The sequence below is a fragment of the Lepidochelys olivacea genome, assembly GCF_965140295.1.
Source record: "Lepidochelys olivacea isolate rLepOli2 genome assembly, chromosome: 5".
Classification (NCBI taxonomy): Eukaryota; Metazoa; Chordata; order Testudines; family Cheloniidae; genus Lepidochelys; species Lepidochelys olivacea.
In genome coordinates this window covers 21858038-21882764 of record NC_140415.1, presented here as the reverse complement: position 1 = coordinate 21882764, position 24727 = coordinate 21858038, and the positions used below count along the sequence as shown (strand labels likewise).

General features: G+C 41.2%; 1 protein-coding gene across 9 annotated transcripts in view; it reads right to left on the bottom strand.

Annotated features, from left to right (window-relative positions):
• The window catches only part of NEDD4L (NEDD4 like E3 ubiquitin protein ligase), a 374946-nt gene that overhangs the window by 28317 nt on the left and 321902 nt on the right, over nt 1–24727 (bottom strand). For all 9 annotated transcript variants that reach the window (XM_084629494.1, XM_084629492.1, XM_084629493.1 and 6 more), the window contains 5 exons: nt 23983–24060; nt 21960–22014; nt 17556–17614; nt 4517–4582; nt 2828–3057 (listed from right to left, as the gene is read on the bottom strand). In XM_084629494.1, the coding sequence (XP_084485620.1) occupies nt 2828–3057; nt 4517–4582; nt 17556–17614; nt 21960–22014; nt 23983–24060 (488 nt within the window). The remainder of the gene's footprint in view (nt 1–2827; nt 3058–4516; nt 4583–17555; nt 17615–21959; nt 22015–23982; nt 24061–24727) is intronic.

The following is a 24727-nucleotide window of genomic DNA, read 5'->3' as shown; positions in this document are numbered from 1 at the left end:
ATGTGAGTCCTGAACTCTCTGGCTGACAAAAGTAAAAATATTACACCCGGCCCCTGGGGAAGACAGGGTGAAAGCCTGGCTCTATTGAAGTAAATGGCAAAACTCCCATTGACTTCAACAGAACCAGGCTTTTACCCGAGAGCACTTAATATGACTATCTCTAGGAGTGTCCTCTTGTGGGCACATTGAATAGCACTGAGGGTATGACTACACCGCAATGTAAGCCCGTGCTTAAGCCTGGGCTCAAGCCTAACCCCCCTTGTGTCTACACTATTATTATGCTAACCCAGGGCTTGGATCCACGGTCCCAGGACCTGGACCCAGGGTCCCAGGACCCTGCAGGGCTGAGGGTCTGAGCTCAAGTTAAGCCACAACCTGGTTCTGAGCTCTATTGCTTTGCAGTGTAGATGCGGCCTCGCTTGACTTGGGTTCTAGGAGTCAGCTGGAAGTATCTCAATTCCATGGGACAATTTCCTTTGTCCTCTCTTTCTGAACAATCTGAAATCCACACTATTAAAAACAGAAGCCAATTCTTCTGATCACCGATCTGCAAGCACATTATCAGAGAGCCTCCTGTTCTGCAAATCGATCAAGCCTTTTGCAAAGCAAGCTGCTTCCTGCATGTTGAGCAGTAAAGATTTCCCACAGTGCACCACAGTCCTAGGGCTATGGCAGCCATATTTCGGTGTGTGTGTGTGGGGGAAGAGTAGGGACTCTGGGATATGGTTCCTTTGACTCAGGTCTGTGCACTGCAGTGTGGTTCCCAGAGCCCTAGGTTCAAGCACGGGTGAGAAAAGTCTTAAAATATGGTTAAAATACAACATAGATGCTGAAGCCCAGGATTTCCTATCATGGGTCAACTGATTTGAGTCCCACTAACCCTGGGTTTACACTGCAGCGTAGACATACCCTGACTGGCTCAGAAAAGAGCCTTGTATAATTCCCCTTCATCGAAGGAAACGTTGCTGTGAGGACAAGCCTTTGAAAAAACTAGTGAAGGGAGAGGGAAATGTAAAAGAAGGTGGAAATGCAAGAGATCCTCAGGGGTGCAAGGTTCCCTGGCACCTGAGTCATAGCCAGAATTCCACCCAGGACCGGCTCTAGGCACCAAGCACGTGCGTGGGGTGGCACAATTCCAGGGGCGGTTGCGCTCTCGGAGCTTGGGGCGGCTAACTTTTTGCTTGGGGCGGCAAAAAAAACCTAGAGCTGGCCCTGATTCCACCTCTGAACAATACAGATTCTAATGATTAAGCCTGGGAGAGAACTAGAACTAAGAATACAGTCCTTGCCAAATTTGCTATAAAGTCATTGTGCTAATACGACAATGGATTTATTAAAAAACCCACAAAACCATGGATAGATGCTACCTAGTTTATGTTCTTCAGACTGAATACAAATGCTCCCCAACTTACGCAATCGTTCAGTTCCGGAACACATTGCGTAACTCGAATTTTGGGTAAGTCAGAAACGTATACCCAACCATTATGCAAAAAAACCAACAAAAACAAAAAAAACCCACCTCCTATTTCTAGCTTATGTAACTTTTTCTGTAAGTGCGGATTTGCATAAGTCGGGTCTTGCGTACAGATATACAGGGGAGTGCCTGTATATCTTGTAAGAGTTAAACAGTAATGTGATCCACACAGCAATGGGGGACTGAATGACTACACTAATAGGTAAGTGATACTTTGGAAATATGAGTATTTCCAAGCATGAATTCTAAATTCATTTTATTACCACAATGTTAGGGGGAAAAAATAAGCTTCCTAGCAGCATAGGTTAAAAATGTTATCTGTAATGATTTCTCATTCCTGTTTTTAATGACAATTCTCACTTCAGTGGGATTTCTTGTTACTCTTTTTCTGCCAAATTGAATTTAAAACTTAAATAGTTTTTGTTTAAAATATTCATGCATTATTGCATATATCCAATGAATGAAAAGGACCTTTTCAAAGGCAAAAACGTTTCTGCAGCACTTTGAACTAGTCATATATTTTACAACCTTGTGCTTCTTATACACAAAAATAGAACGCTCCTTTGCAAGTTGTGCAATTGTTTAAAAAGAAAAGAAAAGAGAAGCTGATACACAGAATAAGGAATTTCTTGTTTATACAGTTCATCTCCTTTACAGCCTACTCAACACTTTTATTGGAAAAAAGTAGTGAACTCGATATTGACACCAAACACAGAAAGCACTGCCTGCAATAAACAAATCAATCTTTAACCACTGTATTAGTAGTTAAGTACATAACATGACATTACATAAAGGCACTTTGAGCACAAGGGACAGCTTCTCATTTACACTGATCTGGCAACATAAACGGGCCTTACAATGAGTGTAAATGTAATTCACTCCCACTTTAAGGCCCGTTTATAGTGCCAGAGTTGTGTAAAGGGTCGTTAGTGTAAACGAGAAGCTGGCCCACGAGAGCTGAATTTCAACCCAAACCCCAGAATTTGAAATGAGCAACAACCATGCATTGTATTGGGAGTGACATAAAATGAGTCCCTTCTCTTGTACCATTCCTTTCACTACTGCTAGCTAGTCGCACAAATGCCTACAGTATGTTGCCTTGCAAAACGATGTGGAACATTTACAAAACAATGAAAGTTGCCAAATAGATCAGAGCTGCAGTTTCATTTCAGAAGGTTTCCTGGAATAAGTAACAAACCACAGTATAGAGAGAGACATTTTACACTGGTCTTGGTTAAAGAACTTAAAAGTACATCCCAAAGGAAAATCTAAGGGATCTACTACATAACATTTTTTTCTATCCAAATACTAATCTGGATCACTTACAATGGAAATATTTTAATGGACACTTACGTTGCTGAATATTCAAAGAGTCCATAATAAGGATTAAACATCTCCTTAGACAACAGGAAGAACCATTCTCTGGCCACGCCTCCATAGTCAAGTCCTTTTTCTGACTCAAATTCAATCCAGAGTCTAGCTTTTAGTACATCAGACCTCTTCACAGACATGATTCTTCTATAGGATTCCTCAAAAATATTATTTCTGTGTAGTTTCATCTCAAATCTGTTTGGTATATCAGCCTACACGAAAGGAGAAATGTCGATCTGAATGCATAGCCTACACATCATTGCTAGCGGTATTAAGATGACAGCATAGAGCAGTGAGTAACCCAGCTAAGGAATCAAAGGTTTCTCCAGCACCCTGTTTTCCAGAGCTTCACCCCCTCTATAAGACGGTAGCCTACTATTGTGTCTAGAAATTTTCAACTACCTTCAGGTATAAGTCTGGGCCAGCTCCATTGTAATGGCTCAAAGGTTTCCATCCTATTCTGCATATTAAAGAAAATTAGTCAACAGAAGAAGACAAATAGCAAAAAAGCAAAGGAGAAGTAAGAATGTGTGTGTGGAATAAGCAGAATGAAAATAAGGTGGGATGAACAGACAAGCGACAGGAGAGAAATTGGAAAAAAATGTCTAGTTTTCCTGCTAAGATGGGCTTGAAGCAAACATTTTTACTGCCAATTATATTGTTTAATGCAGCAGAAAGCCAACTGCTATTTGCAAAAGAAAAGGAGAACTTGTGGCATCTTAGAGACTAACAAATTTATTTGAGCATAAGCTTTTGTGAGCTACAGTTCACTTCATCGGATTTTTTCCACTGAATGCATCCGAAGAAGTGAGCTGTAGCTCACGAAAGCTTATGCTCATATAAATTTGTTAGTCTCTAAGGTGCCACAAGTACTCCTTTTCTTTTGCGAATACAGACTAACACGGCTGCTAAAATTGCTATTTGGTGCCTGAGAAGTGCAGCATTTTAATACAGTGAAAGAAGCAGCCCTCACAGATTTTGGATGCAAAGGTAAGGAGATATCATGTATAGCAAAAGAATGCCTCAGGACCCCCTGTAATCTGGTTATGGCTACCAAAACTTTAAAATCATTATTGAGCCAATCAATACCATAGGCAAGTTAGCACTGAGCGCTCGTCTCTTATTTTCACGAAGCGATTTTTAGTGCTGGTGAAAGATGTTGATGATTGAAGTCCTCTTTGTTCACAGACCCAATATACCATAAGTGGCAGCAACACCAACTTCCCCACTGCTCTGCCAATTTCCTGCGACAATGCTCTTGCACAGACCACCTCTGAGGTGAGAGGGAAGTCTCAGTCCTTATGCCCATTCAAGGCTTGGATTTTCATCTGAGCTTGTCCTCACACATGCCAATTAGTGCAAATTCTGAGGTGATATTAAGTTGTTACTGCTTCTTTGTTGCCTCACTGCTTTAATTGTCCATTTATAAATGAAACCCAGCCCTCGAGGCTCAAGTTATCAGTTTTGGTTGAGACTGAAAGCGTTTTTGATCCATACAGAAAAGCTTCAGTCAATTTGTTCATATTCAGCTAGCTGTGGTAGGACGAGCAAGGAAAACTGGTGAATGTACAGTAACAGAGTGCAGCACTGCTTATCTATTCTTGGGGCAGTCAATTGTTGTTTTCCTACCCTAAGGCAATTGGCTCCAACACAGGGCAGGCAATTACTTACCGGTTTCTTTAACTTCTTCCTGAAGTAATCATATTTCTGTTTGAACTCTCTGGAATAGGGAACAGCCTGAAAGAGAGAAAATTATAAATATGCATAATTGAATACATCATGCAATCTGACTACTGCAACCCCTAAAATGTTAATTAAAAATATCCAGCAGTTTAAAAATATGCTGTCTTAGTCAACGGTGATTTGCTTTAAATATGGATATTGCAAATAATCCTCTGCACCAACACAACAACTTTCACCTGAGGACCCAAAAACACTTTAGGAGTATTAAAACTTAACCCCCTCCTCAGGGGGTATTATCCCCATATTACAGATGGGTAATTTGAGACCCAGTGTCTCATAGCACCATATCATTTGAGCCCAATCTTCTGCTCTAACTACTACACAATCCTCTTTTTTCTGGTACTAGCAACAGAAAGGGTGAAACACCACCCGAAAAAGGGTAAGAAAAGAAAAAAGCAGGATTGATTCTCAGGGCCAACGTGTCATATTAGGAAGGCACAGGTGTCCTCATAAGGTCTTTTACATTATTTTTAATTATTTGCATTGTCATAGCACCTAGAAGCCCCAACCAAGATTGAGGAACTGAGATGTACAAACAGTACAGGACAAAAGACTGCAAGCACTTCAACGCATGGAAACTCCTGATCCAAATCCCACTGATGTTAATGAGTGTCTTAGCCCTGGTCTACACTAGGACTTTAGGTCGAATTTAGCAGCGTTAAATCGATTTAAACCTGCACCCGTCCACACAGTGAAGCCCTTTAATTCGACTTAAAGGGCTCTTAAAATCGATTTCCTTACTCCACCCCTGACAAGTGGATTAGCGCTTAAATCGACGTTCCCAGCTCGAATTTGGGGTACTGTGGACACAATTCGATGGTATTGGCCTCCGGGAGCTATCCCAGAGTGCTCCATTCTGACCGCTCTGGACAGCACTCTCAACTCAGATGCACTGGCCAGGTAGACAGGAAAAGAACCGCAAACTTTTGAATCTCATTTCCTGTTTGGCCAGCGTGGCAAGCTGCAGGTGACCATGCAGAGCTCATCAGCACAGGTGACCATGATGGAGTCCCAGAATCGCAAAAGAGCTCCAGCATGGACCGAACGGGAGGTACGGGATCTGATCGCTGTTTGGGGAGAGGAATCCGTGCTATCAGAACTCCGTTCCAGTTTTCGAAATGCCAAAACCTTTGTGAAAATCTCCCAGGGCATGAAGGACAGAGGCCGTAACAGGGACCCGAAGCAGTGCCGCGTGAAACTGAAGGAGCTGAGGCAAGCCTACCAGAAAACCAGAGAGGCGAACAGCCGCTCTGGGTCAGAGCCCCAAACATGCCGCTTCTATGATGAGCTGCATGCCATTTTAGGGGGTTCAGCCACCACTACCCCAGCCATGTTGTTTGACTCCTTCAATGGAGATGGAGGCAATACGGAAGCAGGTTTTGGGGACGAAGAAGATGAGGAGGAGGAGGAGGAGGTTGTAGATGGCTCACAGCAAGCAAGCGGAGAAACCGGTTTTCCCGACAGCCAGGAACTGTTTCTCACCCTAGACCTGGAGCCAGTACCCCCCGAACCCACCCAAGGCTGCCTCCTGGACCCAGCAGGCGGAGAAGGGACCTCTGGTGAGTGTACCTTTTAAAATGCTATACATGGTTTAAAAGCAAGCATGTGAAAGGATTACTTTGCCCTGGCATTTGCGGTTCTCCTAGATGTAGTCCTAAAGCCTTTGCAAAAGGTTTCTGGGGAGGGCAGCCTTATTTCGTCCTTCATGGTAGGACACTTTTATCACTCCAGGCCAGTAACACATACTCGGGAAATCACTGTAGAACAAAGCATTGCAGTGTATGTTTGCTGGCATTCAACCAAAATCCGTTCTTTCTCTCTCTGTGTTATCCTCAGGAGAGTGAGATATAATTCATGGTCACCTGGTTGAAATAGGGTGCTTTTCTTCAGGGACACATTCCTGCTGGGCTGTTTGCCTGTGGCTGAACAGAAATGTTCCCCGCTGTTAGCCACGGGGAGGGGGGAGGGTTGAGGGGGTAGTCACGCGGTGGGAGGAGGCAAAATGCGACCTTGTAACGAAAGCACATGTGCTATGTATGTAATGTTAACAGCAAGGTTTACCCTGAAAGAGTGTAGCCACTGTTTTATAAAATGTGTGTTTTTAAATACCGCTGTCCCTTTTTTTTTCTCCACCAGCTGGATGTGTTTCAATGATCACAGGATCTTCTCCTTCCCAGAGGCTAGTGAAGCTTAGAAAGAAAAAAAAACGCACTCGAGATGAAATGTTCTCCGAGCTAATGCTGTCCTCCCACACTGACAGAGCACAGACGAATGCGTGGAGGCAAATAATGTCAGAGTGCAGGAAAGCACAAAATGACCGGGAGGAGAGGTGGAGGGCTGAAGAGAGTAAGTGGCGGGCTGAAGAGAGTAAGTGGCGGGCAGAAGACAGGGCTGAAGCTCAAATGTGGCGGCAGCGTGATGAGAGGAGGCAGGATTCAATGCTGAGGCTGCTGCAGGACCAAACCAGTATGCTCCAGTGTATGGTTGAGCTGCAGCAAAGGCAGCTGGAGCACAGACTGCCACTGCTGCCCCTCTGTAACCAACCGCCCTCCTCCCCAAGTTCCATAGCCTCCACACCCAGACGCCCAAGAACGCGGTGGGGGGGCCTCCGGCCAACCAGCCACTCCACAACAGAGGATTGCCCAAAAAAAAGAAGGCTGTCATTCAATAAATTTTAAAGTTGTAAACTTTTAAAGTGCTGTGCTTAAAGTGCTGTGTGGCATTTTCCTTCCCTCCTCCACCACCCCTCCTGGGATACCTTGGTAGTCATCTCCCTATTTGTGTGATGAATGAATAACGAATGCATGACTGTGAAGCAGCAATGACTTTATTGCCTCTGCAAGCGGTGATTAAAGGGAGGAGGGGAGGGTGGTTAGCTTACAGAGAAGTAGAGTGAACCAAGGGGCGGGGGGTTTCATCAAGGAGAAACAAACAGAACTTTCACACTGTAGCCTGGCCAGTCATGAAACTGGTTTTCAAAGCTTCTCTGATGCGTACCGCGCCCTCCTGAGCTCTTCTAACCGCCCTGGTGTCTGGCTGCGCGTAACCAGCAGCTAGGCGATTTGCCTCAGCCTCCCACCCCGCCATAAACGTCTCCCCCTTACTCTCACAGATATTGTGGAGCACACAGCAAGCAGTAATAACAGTGGGAATATTGGTTTCGCTGAGGTCTAAGCGAGTCAGTAAACTGCGCCAGCGCGCCTTTAAACGTCCAAATGCACATTCTACCACCATTCTGCACTTGCTCAGCCTGTAGTTAAACAGCTCCTGACCACTGTCCAGGCTGCCTGTGTACGGCTTCATGAGCCATGGCATTAAGGGGTAGGCTGGGTCCCCAAGGATACATATAGGCATTTCAACATCCCCAACAGTTATTTTCTGGTCTGGGAAGAAAGTCCCTTCCTGCAGCTTTTGAAACAGACCAGAGTTCCTGAAGATGCGAGCATCATGCACCTTTCCCGGCCATCCCACGTTGATGTTGGTGAAACGTCCCTTGTGATCCACCAGAGCTTGCAGCACTATCGAAAAGTACCCCTTGCGGTTTATGTACTCGCTGGCTTGGTGCTCTGGTGCCAAGATAGGGATATGGGTTCCGTCTATAGCCCCACCACAGTTAGGGAATCCCATTGCAGCAAAGCCATTCACTATGACCTGCACATTTCCCAGGGTCACTACCCTTGATATCAGCAGATCTTTGATTGCGTGAGCTACTTGCATCACAGCAGCCCCCACAGTAGATTTGCCCACTCCAAATTGATTCCCAACTGACCGGTAGCTGTCTGGCGTTGCAAGCTTCCACAGGGCTATCGCCACTCGCTTCTCAACTGTGAGGGCTGCTCTCATCCTGGTATTCATGCGCTTCAGGGCAGGGGAAAGCAAGTCACAAAGTTCCATGAAAGTGCCCTTACGCATGCGAAAGTTTCGCAGCCACTGGGAATCGTCCCAGACCTGCAACACTATGCGGTCCCACCAGTCAGTGCTTGTTTCCCGAGCCCAGAATCGGCGTTCCACAGCATGAACCTGCCCCATTAGCACCATGATGCATGCATTGGCAGGGCCCATGCTTTCAGAGAAATCTGTGTCCATGTCCTGATCACTCACGGGACCGCGCTGACGTCGCCTCCTCGCCCGGTATCGCGTTGCCATGTTCTGGTGCTGCATATACTGCTGGATAATGCGTGTGGTGGTTGATGTGCTCCTAATTGCCAAAATGAGCTCAGCGGCCTCCATGCTTGCCTTGGTATGGCGTCCGCACAGAAAAAAGGCGCGGAACGATTGTCTGCCGTTGCTCTGATGGAGGGAGGGGCGACTGACGACACCGCTTACAGGGTTGGCTTCAGGGAGCTAAAATCAACAAAGGGTGTGCCTGTACATCAAGGAGTATTTCAGGCAGGACTGCACGGAGGGTTCCAATAAGAAATGGTGCACCAAAGTTATCGTTGTTATTGGAACAAGGAGGTTAGCCTGGCCTCTGATTGATACATGGCTAGATTAACCTCGCTGTGCCTTCTCTGTGACTGACTGCAGTGTGATCTAGACAGGGGAGGAGGAAAATGAGTACAAAACAAATCTGGTCTATTTCTTGTTCTGACCCACTCCATCTATCCTTTACATCTTCGGCTGGCAGCAGACAAAAAAGGCGCGAAATGATTGTCTGCCCTTGCTTTCACGGGGGGTGGGAGGGTGGGAACGGGGTCCTGACGATATGTACCCAGAACCACCCGCGACAATGTTTTAGCCCCATCAGGCATTGGGATATCAACCCAGAATTCCAATGGGCAGCGGAGACTGCGGGAACTGTGGGATAGCTACCCACAGTGCAACGCTCCGGAAGTCGACGCTTGCCTCGGTACTGTGGAAGCGCTCCGCCGAGTTAATGCACTTAATGCACTTAGAGCATTTTCTGTGGGGACACACACACTCGAATATATAAAACCGATTTCAAAAAAACCGACTTCTATAAATTCGACCTAATTTCGTAGTGTAGACATACCCTTAGTAAAGACTTCAACAGACTTTGAAAGGAAGTATTCTTATCTCTCTTTTACAGAACGTCAACGGAAGTTAAATACTGTTAAAAAAAAAAAAAAAGCCCTTAAAATGGCCCTGAGAGCACATAGTTGTGTGCTGACAAAACTGATATTTGTGATGGGTGCTCTTTGTGCTCCAACTAGTGCAGAATGGAGAGTGGTGCACTTAACGTAAATCAGGCTTTTTGTCCATATGGGCAGAGGCATGAAATCGGCATGAAGAGTTCCCAGAAAGATAGGTTGGTCAGAATTCACTACTAGGACAGGGCTTTGAAAGATACGTACTTTTGTAAGGTAACTTTTTACAACTTCAAAGGCTAGAAGGAAAGAAGAAAGGTAGGAAATGGGAATAGAGTAAAATGCAGTTTGGGTATTAAAATCCACCATTTTGATATTCCCAGGCCTGAAATTCTCTTAATAGCACCAAAGGTAAGAACCAAACTTTTGGATTGTATGTGCGCCAATAAGAATGATTATAAAATTTAAAATTGCTAATAATGTTAACAATAATATAAATAATACACACCTTTATAACTCCTTTATTCCAGGTATTCTAAAGCATTTTATAAATGAAATTAGCTCCCCACACCCTAAGAAGGAATTAAGTGACATTGTATAATAGCTAGGGTTCACGTGAATCACCACTAGAGCGCAGACACCTCGGGAGAAGAATGCAGTTGCTATGTGACGGTCCGCAGAAACACCATGGAACAATTTTAGAACAGAAATGAAAAGCTAAAAATATAAGAAGGAATTTAGGTTGGAAGAAAATAATTAAGAGTTGGAATCTGAGAGCACCTTTATGGGAAATGACAAAGAAGATCTTTGAGAATAAATTTATTTATTTGGGTTTATAAATGTTTAAATAAGTCCCCTCTTGAAATTCTAGGAACTTTTCTACAGAAAATTACAATGCCAAATGAAATCAAGTAGAAGCTAACTCCACAGCAGGCAGTCATGACCTCTATGACACAGCTCAGTAAAAAAAAGTTAGCTCCACAGTGCAGTCTTTCTCCACTCTCCCACCAAAACTCCATGCTGGGAGGCAACAGATGCCTTAGAGGAGGATCTATTAATGGAGATACTCTATGTCCTAGTAAGGAGGAGAGGATGGAAGATGATAAAATTCGGGTAGGATCTGATGAGAAACAGCCAAATAAAAAATAGTCCCATTCAAATGCATCATGTAATGGCAGACAGCTAAAAAGTGACAAGTTTTTAAAGTGCTTATATAGAAACGCTAGAAGTCTAAATAATAAGATGGGTGGACTAGAGTGCCTTGTCTTAAATGAGGATATTGATATAATAGGCATCCCAGAAACTTGGTGGAATGAGGATAATCAGTGGGGCACAGTAATACCAGGGAACAAAATATATCGGAAGGACAGAACAGGTCGTGCTGGTGAGGGAGTGGCACTATATATGAAAGAAAGCATAGGATCAACTGAAGTAAAAAGCTCAGATGAACCAAAGTGTATCATAAAATCTCTATGGATAGTAATTCCATGCTCGAATAATAAGAATATCGCAGTAGGGATATATTACTGACCATCTGACCAGGATTGTGACAGTGACTGTGAAATGCTCAGGGAGATTAGAGAGGCTATAAAAATAAAAAACTCAATAATAATGGGGGATTTCAAATATCCCCATATGGACTGGGTACATGTCACCTCAGGATGGGATGCAGAGGTAAAGTTTCTCGACCCCTTAAATGACAGCTTCTTGGAGCAGCTAGTCCTGGAACCCATAAGAGGAGAAGCAATTCTTTATTCCAAGAGGTGAATAGAGCTGGACCCCTTGGCAATAGTGACCATAATATAATTAAATTTAACATCCCTGTGGTGGGGAAAACACCACAGCAGCCCAGCATTTAATTTCAGAAAGGGGGACTACACAAAAATGAGGAAGTTAGTTAAACAGAAATGAAAAGGTACAGTGCCAAAAGTGAAATCCCTGCAAGCTGCATGGAAACTTTTTAAAGACACCGTAATAGAGGCTCAGCTTAAATTAAAAAAGATACTAATAGAACCAAAAAGGGCCACCATGGCCAAACAACAAAGTAAAAGAACCAGTGAGAGAAAAAAAAGGCATCCTTTAAAAAGTGGAAGTTAAATCCTAGTGAGGAAAATAGAAAGGAGAAACTCTGGCAAATGAAATGTAAAAATATAATTAGGAAGGCCAAAAAAGAATTTGAAGAACAGCTAGCCAAAGACTCAAAAAGTAATAGCAATTTTTTTTTAAAAAATATATCAGAAGCAGGAAGCCTGCTAAACATTCAGTGGGGCCACTGGACGATTGAGATGCTATAGGAGCACTCAAGGATGATAAGGCCATTGCGGAGAAACTAAATTAATTCTTTGCATCACTCTTCACGGCTGAGGATGCGAGGGAAATTCCCAAACCTGAGCCATTCTTTTAAGGTGACAAATCTGAGGAATGGTCCCAGATTGAGGTGTTATTAGAGGAACAAATTGATAAACTAAATAGTAATAAGTCACCAGGACCAGATGGTATTCACTCAAGAGTTCTGAAGGAACTCAAATGTGAAGTTGCAGAATTACTAACTGTAGTTTGTAACCTAACATTTAAATCAGCTTCTGTACCAAATGACTGGGGGATAGCTAATGTGACGCCAATTTTTAAAAAGGGCTCCAGAGGTGATCCCGGCAATTACAGGCTGACTTCTGTAGCGGGCAAACTGGTTGAAACTATAGTAAAGCACAAAACTGTCAGATGCATAGATGAACATAATTTGTTGGGGAAGATGTAAAGGGAAATCATGCCTAACCAATCTACTAGAATTCTTTGAGGGGGTCAACAAGCACGTGGACAAGGGGGATCCAGTGAATATAGTGTACTTAGATTTTCAGAAAGCCTTTGACAAGGTCCCTCACCAAAGGCTCTTAAGCAAAGTAAGCTGTCATGGGATAAGAGGGGAGGTCCTCTCATGGATCAATATCTGGTTAAAAGTTAGGTAACAAAGAGTAGGAATAAATGGTTAGTTTTCAGAATCGAGAGAGGTAAATAAAGGTGTCCCCCAGGGGTCAGTACTGGGATCAGTGCTGTTCAACATATGAATAAATTATCTGGAAAAAGGGGTAAACAGTGAAGTGGCAAAATTTGCAGATGATACAGAACTACTCAAGATAGTTAAGTCCCAAGCAGACGGCGAAGAGCTACAAAAGGATCTCACAAAACTGGGCAACAAAGCGGCAGATGAAATTCAATGTTGATAAATGCAAAGTAATGCACATTGGAAAACATAATCCCAACCATACATATAAAATGATGGGGTCTAAATTACTGTTACCACTCAAGAAAAAGATCTTGGAGTTGTTGTGGATAGTTCTTTGAAAACATCCAATCTCTGTGCAGAGGCAGTCAAAAAAGCTAACCATGTTAGGAATCATTAAGAAAGGGATAGATAATAAGACAGAAAATATCATATTGGCTCTATATAAATCCATGATATGCCCGCATCTTGAATACTGCATGCAGAGGTGGTCACCACATCTCAAAAAAGATATATTGGAATTGGAAAAGTTAAAGAAGAGGGCAACAAAAATTATTAGGAGAAGGGAACGGCTTCCATATGAGGAGAGATTAATATGACTGGGAAAAGCTTGGAAAAGAGACAACTAAGGGGAGACAAGATAGAGATCTATAAAATCATGACTGGTGTAGAGAAAGTAAATAAGAAAGTGTTATTTACTTCTTTAAACACAAGAACTAGGGGTCACCAAATGAATTTAACGGGCAGCAGGTTTAAAACAAACAAAAGGAAGTGTTTTTTTCCACACAACACACAACCTGTGGAACTCCTTGCCAGAGGATGTTGTGAAGGCCAAGACACTAACAGGATTCAAAAAAGAACTGGATAAGTTCATGGAGGATAGGTCCATCAGTGACTATAAGCCGGGATGGGACGGGATGGTGTCCTAGCCTCTATTTGCCATAAGCTTGGAATGGGCGACAGTGGATGGATCACTTGATGATTACCCGTTCTGTTCATTCCCTCTGTGACACCTAGGTTTGGTCACTGTCGGAAGACAGTATGCTGGGCTAGATGGACCTTTGGTCTGACCCAGTGTTGCTGTTCTTATGATACTAACTCAGAAGTGTGCCTTCTACTGAATCACCATCAACATGCATAACACTGAGGTGGGTCCGGAAAGTCTCCCATTCAAGAACTTACCCAGCTAGACTCTACTTAGCTTATATACTTGAAGGAAATACAGCACAAACTGGCATGGGTACAAAAGTGTAAGGGAAATTCTTTAAAGCCAACCCTTTTAGCTAGTGGCCCCAGACCTGAAAGCACTCATTTGGACCAGCCTTAAGGCAGGGGTACAGCTAAAAGACGTCAATCAAAGCTCTTCCTCACCATCCTTATGACTGTCAGACCTCAAATACGAGAGTCATGTACAAAAACCCTTGTATTAAAAAAAAAAAAGACTGGAGTAATGGCAGTGGAAAGCTGCAATCTGCTCCATGCCAATCAACTGGGGTGTGTGTGTGTGTGCGCGTGTGGGCACACGCGCGCAGGCCTCCTTAGCTCACCATTCTCCCTCAGATTCCATGCACAAAGGAAATTTACTTGGGGTTGGGAGCAGGGAAGAGAGAGAGAAAGAAGAGGGCACTTGGCCTTGACAGATCATAATAAAAAGCAAAAAATCCTTTCCTGTCACCTCATTACTTTCCTCTGCCCTCTTGCTTCCACAGGACAAAAGAGTAGATCTATCAATACAGTTAAAGCAAATGAGCAGCAGCTCTAAACACTTGAAGTATATTTCCATGAGGGCAAAAGAATAGCTCTGAACTCCAAAATGTCATCAGAGCTGCATATTCTTCAATCATTCCCAGCTGCATCACAAATGCCAGTTCAGGACATGCATCTGGGGGATAAGAATGTTTCAGATTGTCTTGAAGTGGGTTTATAATTGGCTGGATGTGGGTGTAAACTGGGAGGTTGAAATATGCCTGTTAGGTTGTCTTCCTTGTGGAAGATGAGATGTGAAAAGTTGAAAAAATCATTATCCCCTGATGAGGATAAGAATGTGACTTTATTACAGGAGTGAAGGAATCTTTTGGCATGCTTATTGTTGGCTAAATACCTTACTCACACAATGCAATATCCCTTTAGGGAATGTATGTACTTTATATGTTTGTAATAGCGTCCAGATACTATGATTATGCCACCTGCTACTAAGACAGTCACCACCTTTCCATAATGACTAGATATAGCTTTTATTTGGTTAGATATTTGGCTAAATAAATGAACACTAATTTCGCAGCTCCAGAATTCTGTCAGCAATTATCACCCCGGATAAGTGATGAATGTGAAGAGCTCCTCTACTCTCCCGCCCCATCTCCTTCACCACCGCAGGCTCAGGGACTCAGCACAATACAGTGCTTCCATAGCAATCCAAGTCCCTAAGAACCCAAGGACTGAAAACCCAGATTTGACCTGAGCCCTCAGCATCACACAAGGCTGCTAGGCTCACATAAGCATTAAACTAAAAAACTCCAACATCCTATTCTCAGAGTTTCTTGCAGGGTCCTTAGAACTGAACGACTTTACGTGAAAGACATTCTTGGTGACCACGCACATGGTATTTGAAAAAGATCGGCCTATTGAGTGCATTAGGGGCCTATTCACATCAGTGATTAGTTGGAGTTTTTCTAATGCAGTAATAAAATTGTAACTTTCAGTATGATCAACTGGTAAGTTAAAAGTAGATATCTGCTTTTCAATATACTGACTGGTTACTGTTAAGGGCTAAATGATGGAGACTTAGCAACATCAGATAAGTACCAAACGCAAATGGACCAACCATTTAAAAAATACCATTAATTGGCTTTTCCCCCTCCCCTCCCCCACAGATAAAAACCAAGATGGCCAAAGGATATTATGATCCCAGGGCTCGATTCTGTGCCACTGAAGTCAAAGTTTTGCATTGAATTTCAATGACAGGGTTTTTGAGAAAAATACATAATTACCTACAATCAATGGTGAGTAGGAAGGAAAGGAAGAGCGAACAGTGAGTTGGGAGAGCGTAGCTTCGCAAGGGAACAGACTGTATACAAACTTAGTTTTAAACTCAATTCTTGTTCTTAACCTGATGCTCAGCTAGTATAAATTGGTGTAACTCCATTTTAGCCCAAGTTACACCAGCCAGCAATCTGGTCATGTATCTTGCTTCTTTTATTTTACTTTTTCAATTGTCTTCTGTTTATTTTGATAAATGTTGAGGCACCAGAGCAGGAGTAGATGAACCAGAGGAGCAAATTCTGGAAAATGATCTGAAACATGTCTGAGGAAGGGTTTGGAGAGTGAGTTAGCCTGCCACACAGGAGAGGGAGGATGTTCAAGGCGTAGGGAATGGCATGAAAAACAGGCACTGAGTCACAACTGGGAAGTGAGAGCATAAAGTGTAGAAGGTAAGACCTGCGGTGCAGACAGAGGCATTACTGTGCAGAAGTCTGAAGGGGAGGATATGCAATTTCAGCTTGATGGAGGAAGTGCTAGGAAGCCAAGGAAGAGTTGCTCAGGGAATGGAGGATTGTTATGTTCTAAGCCATAGTAGAGGAAGAGGATTTTAATATAGAAAAGATGTGTGAGGAAAGAGTAAGGGAGGCCAGAGGAGGAGTCTTCACTGCATGCTGACAAAATATATCCAGATTTACATTTTTAATGCCTACTTCTTGGATGCCAAGAGCAAGAAAGTAGCATCTCTTATGTTGTATTAAATTGGATATGGCCTCTGCATGATTTCTATCTGGAGTCTCATCACCACAATGTCTGTTTCCTACAGTGAAAAATCTGCCTTGGAAAAGTACTTTTTCTACCTAAGGATGATCTTAGTAATGAATATCCTTTAGAGACTAACTTCATTGTTTCAATTTGGTGGAGATGGTTTCTTGTTGCAGCTGCAGAAGAATGGAAACAGTGACAAACGAAGGGGTTTTAGCAAGTCAGAGTGGCAACTGTCCATCTGTTAGCCATGCAGTATCTGAACAGATGGGATTTTCATAAGAGGAAATAATGCAGCAAATAATACACTCTGATCAGATACCTAAGATAAATCAGAGTCAAGATTATGGAGTAGTCAGGGATTTATTGGGAGAATCCACTGATCAAATATTTTTCCTAGGTACTTAAAGGAAGAAATTCCTTTATGTTATAATTGGTAGAGACCCACTGATCAAATATTTTTCCTGGGCCCTTAAGGAAGAAATTCCATTATATGATAACTGGTGGAAGAAAGGAAGGAAATTAGAGGGCTGGCAAGCTTCCAAATCTGGCCATCTGACATGGGGAGGTCTCAGAAGACACAGAGATTGCCTCTATCTATACCAGGGGTGGGCAACCTTTCAGAAGTGTGTGCAGAGTGTTCATTTATTCACGCTAATTTAAGGTTTTGCGTGCCAGTAATACATTTTCACGTTTTTAGAAGGTCTCTTTCTATAAGTCTATAATATATAACTAAACGATTGTTGTATGTAAAGTAAATAAGGTTTTTAAAATGTTTAAGAGACATACAATTAAATTAAAATGCAGAGACCCCCCCGGACGCCAGGACCTTGGCAGTGTGAGTGCCACTGAAAATCAGCTTGCGTGCCATAGGTTGCTTACCCCGATCTATACCATACCTTGTCTGGCCCTGGAACAGTGGGCAGGACTGGGGTGCAGTGTGCTCTGTCAATCCCCAACTGGCGTCCTGTTGCTTGGGACTGCTGCCAGCAAGTCAGAGCAACCATAGGGCTGTTCTAACTTGTGCTGCAGCAGCACAGATTGACCTAGAAAATCAGCTGTAAGCAGCTACATGACAGTCCCTACTGCCCTGAATCAAGTGGATCTTGGCACAGGAGAGAGTTTCAGCCATAGCATTTAATATATGGCATTCAAAACCATTAGCATACATAATACTTACAGGACCAGTAATAGCAGGGTTCTGCAATCTGGGGTCTTCCCACTGAGTAATTTTACTATCTGTAAGTTAACAAAAGAAATCATACCATTAGTTCTCTTCTACCACCCCATAAAATCATCCTTTTAAAAAATGTCACTTGCATCCCACCTCCCTGCAACATCCATAACTTAGTACTTCAAGGTTAGGAAAGAACTGCGTACACCCCATCCATTAAAACCCCATCACACTGTTTAGTTGGGAACACTCATTCAAAAATGCAAAACTACCGTATAATCCAGTATACTCACACTGCTGTTAAAGATCTATAGTGTCAATATTTAAATTATAAACCCCTTTTCTTCAGGGATTTATAACTTGAGCTTGAAATGCACTTAACTCAGATTAGGCAAACAAAGGTCTTGAGCACAAAAGGTAAAGACAAGCAAAGAACCCCTTCAAATGCCAGATTAAGTTTACTAAATTCAAACTTTTTGTGTGTTCTTGTGCAACTTTCAACTACATGCATCTCTTTATGCAATTAAAATGCATCTCTTTATCCAATTAAAATGAAAAAAAATTTGACAAGAGCTCACACTATGATATGATCAAATTATTTTTTATAAATTTAGAAGAAGAAAGAAACAACAATTTAAAAATAAAACCTGAAATAGAACTGGGAAGAAATTCCCTCCATTCCAGAAAGACACATAGACCCTAGCTACTGATTTTACAAACAGGTTAAGAGTGCACATTTTTGCCTTCCCTTATGAAGTTGTGGCACAAGGGAAGCATGTTCAATTTTGACCAAAATGGCTCCTGCCAATGATACAATAGCAACACAATGTGTTTGCATTTGCAGATTTTTAGAGCATTGGTAGGGTAATGGTTATACGGTATTATAGTGATATTCTCCCTGCCTGCACACAGCATATTCCAGATAAAAATCTAAACACAGTAGAACCACAATGGAATGATGGTATCACAACAGTAAGACAATGCTCCAAAAACCAAGTAGATTACCATCTGCAATGGCAAAGTCTAAGTCATCAATTTGCTGCCCTAGTTGTGGAATAACAATCCTTGTATTATGTGTACTGCTATGCTTTATCATTTGTACGGTAACAACTGTGATCAAGCTCCCCCCCACACATTTTTTTAAGTCCCCAAATTTCTTGCCTGAAAGATCTGTTGGTTTTTAATATTGATTTAATTTTAAAATGGCCAAAAAATAGATCGGATTGTGAAAGCTGAAGTTTAAAACAACGTTTCTGAAGAAAGTGTTGAGAGAATAAAAAAGGGTGAAAACTGTGGCAATTTTCTTATTTGTTAATAATTATTTAATATTAAAATACTGTTTCTGTATTTCTCTTTATGCATCTTAAGTGTATAATGGAATGCTTATGGAAGGCGCTGGAGACCAATGTCTTCCACACAGCCTGGGCAGATATAGCGAGTGTAGGTGGACAGAGACAACTAAGTCATTTCACACAGGCAACCGAACAGCTTTCAGATGGAAAATGACATTTGGTCATAATACTGACCCAGCTGAACTTGAACCAGTCTTAGGGAAAGAAAAGCTCTGTATCTTATGACCAATGCACTTCCCCTTGGAGGGCTTGGAAATTAAAATATTTATGTATCATTATTAAAAGGAATGTTTTAAAATAATCACTTCTGAAATGTGAAATTTCTGTTTGATTTTTTTTAATCTACTATTTCCACAAGTGACATTCAGGATTCCTACAACTGAAAGTCAATTTTTCTTTATTAGTTTATGCTGTGCATTTGATAGCACTCAGTCTTGTTGTTCCCCAAGAGTCAGTTTCTCTGCTGTTTGTTTGCACAAGCCTTTTGCACTGTAATAGGGGAGAGAAAAACATTAAGAAAATAGGACTATAGAGCTGGAGAATCACAAAAATTGTGGGGGGAACCAGGACATGAATAGTACCTGAATCTATTAGCCCTTTAATAGCGTTGGCTGGATTTCAAGTTGATGGTGTACCATTAATTTAAATAATCACAATCTTTTACACAGAAATGTTTTAGAATGATTGGTACTTGTAGCAGGGCTGCTGCTTACTGATCCGACTCTCATGGCCAGATATCCCTTTGCAGCAGCCTCCCTCTGTTGTCCTTCAGAGAGATGGCTCCTGATTGGCTGAAAGAGAGGGGAGCCTTGTCCCACCCTGGAGGGCTCCTGATCTCAGGCCCTTAAAGTGTTGATTCTGGGTTTTCCACCCATCCAACTCCCAATTCCTCAGGAGTGCCTCCTTTCCTCCACTACCATTTCCTGGGCCATTGTTCATTCCAACTCTCAGAATGGGGTCTTCTGGCCCCCTCTTCTCTTAAAGGCTATGGTTGCCAACCCTCCAGGATTGGCCTGGAGTCTCCCAGAATCAGCGTCCATCTCCCACTGACTACTGAAAGCAATCCAGGAGATTTTAATAGGCTATTTTAAGAAAAGGACATTACATCATGTTGAGGGGGGAAAAATCTCTTGGAATAGCCTCAGTCAGAGTTGGCAACCCTATAAAAGGTCAGTATACCCCGTTATAGTTCTTTAATAACTAGCCACTTTAACTGACAGAGGACTGTGAATACAAGAGATGTTGATGATCAGTTGAGTGGCTAGTTAATGGGGTACATTGTACATACTGTTTCATAAACTTGTAATTGGGACTTATACATTTATTATTTTATTAATATATATGAAACAGGAATATTACAACCATATCCTTACATTACTGCAATTGTGTACTGCATGAATATCATGTCATTATATTCCTTAGGAATACTGTGAAGACAGATACTATTATTAATATTGGGCAAGCCAAGTCACTGAACATTCTGCATAGTCTTTTGCTTAATATTGAGCATGAGGTTATCGCAAAGAAACTGGAACAAGTCCATTGTGATACCATTGATTTCACCCCTGCTGCTTGTCCACTGGTAACCACAGTGATGTAACAATGTGAGAACATGGGTGTTTTCTGGAAACAAGTATCACCGGGAAAAAACTGCTTTTTGCAGTTTGCCATCTGCAAAGCCAAAAAACTCCTGCATTTCAGGAGAGGGAATTGAGGGAGAAATTTCAAATAAAAAAATGTAAAATGTTTAATAATCACTAAAAATTCACTAGAAATCTGACTAATGTATACATTAAATTTTTCCTTTATATTTAGAGACAAACGTATGCTCAAATAACTTTAAGGGTCTGGCTAATTAAACTATTGAAAGACAGGGAATTACAGCAAGTGTAAATGTGACACTGTCTTAAATCAAGCTCTTTTCTTTTCTTGGACCCCTTGATAACAGGAGTTCAGGATAAATTGCTAACCTTAACTCTAAGATTCCATACATTTGTTGGCTAATTAAAATAATTAATAAAAGTGCAAAGAGCACTAAGAATTCCATAGTAATATTTGGAACAGGTTAATCTTGTTCTCTGCAAAGAATCTATTAGTTCAATTCCTTATTTCAAAGCAGGGTACCTCTTAAAAGCTAAGCATGCAATTTAAAAAAATCGCAATCTGTTTTACAGACAGTTTTTTTAAAATATAGAGAATAAGCATAGCAGTTAATACTACTGACACTAAAATAAAGTAAAAACCTAATACTGTCAAACCGGTAGAATGGTTTAAGATTTTAATTTTTACAGGTTTTGTGCAGCTATCCTCCCCACTTCCAATTTTTCTAAGGATATTTCATTGTCTCTATATTTTTATGTGAGGATTATCCCCATTAATAGGAACCCCTTTCAAATAAACCCGGCTGAAAGGTAAAAAATCTTCTATTAGACTGCCACTTATATTCAAGCAACAAAAATCCACACACTTGTTCCGAGATGCTGTATTAAGACAAGTCTACAATGAAACATCACTTACACTGGAACTTCAATAACAGAATTGGATAGATATTAACGGGGTGGGTGCAATAAAACATGCTACAAATAGAAAATAAGGTCAGAATTGGCATTGCCACAAGACCTTTTTAAGGAAGTGGGAGGGAAAATTACTTATCAGTGTTATTTCTTCCACTGCCTACATATGGACTTGTGGATACATCATCTTTTCTCATCTTATTTTCTATTCCTAGTGTGTATTTTAATTTATTAAATAAGTGCAAATAAGCCATGGGATCATCAACAACAACAAAGAATCCAAAATATCAGCAAAAACAAAGAAAACCACAAAGAAGAAATGTTAATGCTTCACAAGATCAGAGAGGGACAAAGCTTGATGAGCCAATTAAAAGCAAGCTTTTGGAGAATATACAGTACCGTATGAGGGCACTAAGTCTCTGGTATCAATGTCTCCACATATCAACACCTGGCTTCCTAAATGAAGAGTAAAATTATAAAGCTTTCACTTCAATATTTATTCACTCCCTTTGTCTACCTGCAGTAGTACCTAGGTGCTTACTTACTATGATCTATATAAAATGTTCTTCCATCCAAATGGATTCTTTCCTCCCAACCAGGCTGGAATTATAAAAAAAAAAAAGAATGTTATTTAAAATAATATTACTGTATTACTGCACACGGCACAGAGAAATACATCACCTACATTTACTTAAGCTAGTTCTTTTTTTAAAATAAGTTAGAAGACACAGAACAATCACAGAAGGCTAACATCAAAGGCCAAGAAGTTAGCAAGATTCAAAGAGGGATTGGATGTTTATATGGATAGCAAGAGTGCCCAGAGTTATAACAGTAAATACTAAAAAGTTTTGGAAGAGATGTGAAATCTGCTGCTTCAGGGTTTAAGGCAATCAGTAAATATAAAGGACAGGAGGAGATCTTCATAAGGGGTGGATTACCCCAATAGCTACTTTATGTCGTGTTTCTTGAACCCCTCTTTAAATCATAATGTGTTGGCCAATATCAGAAACAGGACCCTGGACTAGAAGGTCCATGTATCTGATCCGCTATGACAATCCTTATGTTCCTATCCTCCCACCAATGGAAGCAGAAGACTTTTAGTACACCAAGCACCATTCAAAACCACCACCTACTCCATGTACTACCCCTAAACCTACTCCTACTCCATGATGTACCTTCTACATCATCTTCAGCCTTTTCTACAACAAAAAGATTAAACTATTTTAATTTCAATCTGCTTTTAAACAGGTTTAGTTAAACTCGTGCAAAAACCTATGCAAACACACACTAGTTTGATTTAAAAATGGCTTGTTCCAGTTTACCTTAAACCTGTTTCTGATCAACTTGCACTAAATGATATAAGCAGATTTAAATGATATATATTGACTTAAGAATGTCCAGACAGCATTTTGCTCAGTTTAAACTGAATCAATATAAAAATCACACCTTAGTTAAATGAGTGCAACTCTGCATGTAAACAAGCCCCCCCCCCCCCCCCGGGACATAACTGCACACCCAATTTACATGAGAAAAATGCCAATAAAACAGCCTCCTGCACACCTATCTTTCTTTTAAAACTGCTTTAGTCTTGTGTTGTAACCAGCTAACAAATTATTGTAAAGGTGTTAAACTGGGCCTACACTAGGTGCTAATTGGTATTTCAAGTCAAGGTAACGAATGAATTCCCTAAATTGATTTCAAAAACATCTTTTTGGTAGTCAAGACAGGGCCAGTTAGATTTCTTCCCAGCTGGATTAGATGCTGAGAGTGTTGGTGGAAACCAGGGGCCTGTCTCCGCTAATGTTTCCAGTGTTGCTAGTATCTTCCTCAGAGTGTCGACAAGACCAATGAGCACTACTGACATCAGGCACTGAATCAGAAGCACACGAAGAAATCCAAAATGTTCAGATATTACTTTCTGCCTTTAAGAGCAAAGCTTTTGATCAAGATAGAAAGTCTCTATAATTTACTTTGATTATGAAGCAAAGCAACAGTGTACTTTGGTTACTAATATAATCCCAAGTAACATTTGCATCACAGTGGTGGTTTTCTATGTGGAATGTAGAAGTGTCATTCAAAATCTAAATTAAACCATACTGCACACCACCTACTCCTTCTCCAAGACAGAACAAAATATTAAGTTAGATTTGTGAATGCCAATAAAACAACACAGGCAAAGAGATCTGCAAGCTAACTGACATAATTAATTCATAAATGTTATTTGATTATAGGATGTGCCCTTCCTTAGACCCCACTGATTCAAGCTTGTATACTGTTTTAGTTTTCACAGCAACAACTTTTAACCATCCAGTGTCACACAGCCAATGATAAAGACATGGAGAAAGCTTCTGCATTCCTTGAACTTTCAGCTAAGCTAATAAGTGGTTGACCACTCCAAAAATGTTATTAGCAGGCTCTGGAAAGTGTATTCCTGTCACATTACTCAGATCACAATGTTATATACACACAATACACAGATTCACATACAGTATATGCAGAAAGTAGTATACATTCATTCTCAAAAGAGGTCTTTATGCATATAGTAAAATATGTCAAATTGATACTCACAGGAAGAGGGCCCAAATCATTAGGGTTCAAAGAAGCTTTTGATCTCAAATGCACTGGAAATTTCAGCCGTGGATCTTCCTGTAACATAAATACAGCACTGTAAATCCATAACAATTTAAACCACAAAGATGCTTCTTATTTACAGATATAATATGGTCCGTTAGATCAGAGCCAGTTCACTATTTATTAGTTTTCAGGACTCAAAACAGGTAACAATAGCTGTGTGGAAATTCTCTATTATTAGATATTTCTATCAGCTTATAAAAGACAGTCAAACCAAACTGCAGAGCTAGTATTCCATGTAATAAAATGAGGCACTTAATTGCTTTAAATGGATTAAGAGATATTATACATTGTATGGTAATACTTTATATGAATGCTTTGTCACCATTAGTAAGTCAATATTCAATCCAATAATACTTGTATAGCATAACAAATTGCCACACAAGCACTGCCAAAGTGCAAACCTTCAGGCAGCTATGAGAGTTACATACAATAAATCAGACTGGGATTCACAATGTGTTTGGGATTCTACACCTTGTGTCCATTTGTCATTGTTGTCCATTCTTGATTTTGTCAGGTTGCTACATAGCATGCCGGCATCTTTCTTTTCTCCTAGGGTTATGCACACTGTCATCTCCCTTGCTGCACTAAAAATCTGGACAGAAAGTTACCATGGGAAACTTCCTTATGAAAGCAAGTCAAAGTCCATATAATGCACATACTCAGATAAAAATGGAAGAAG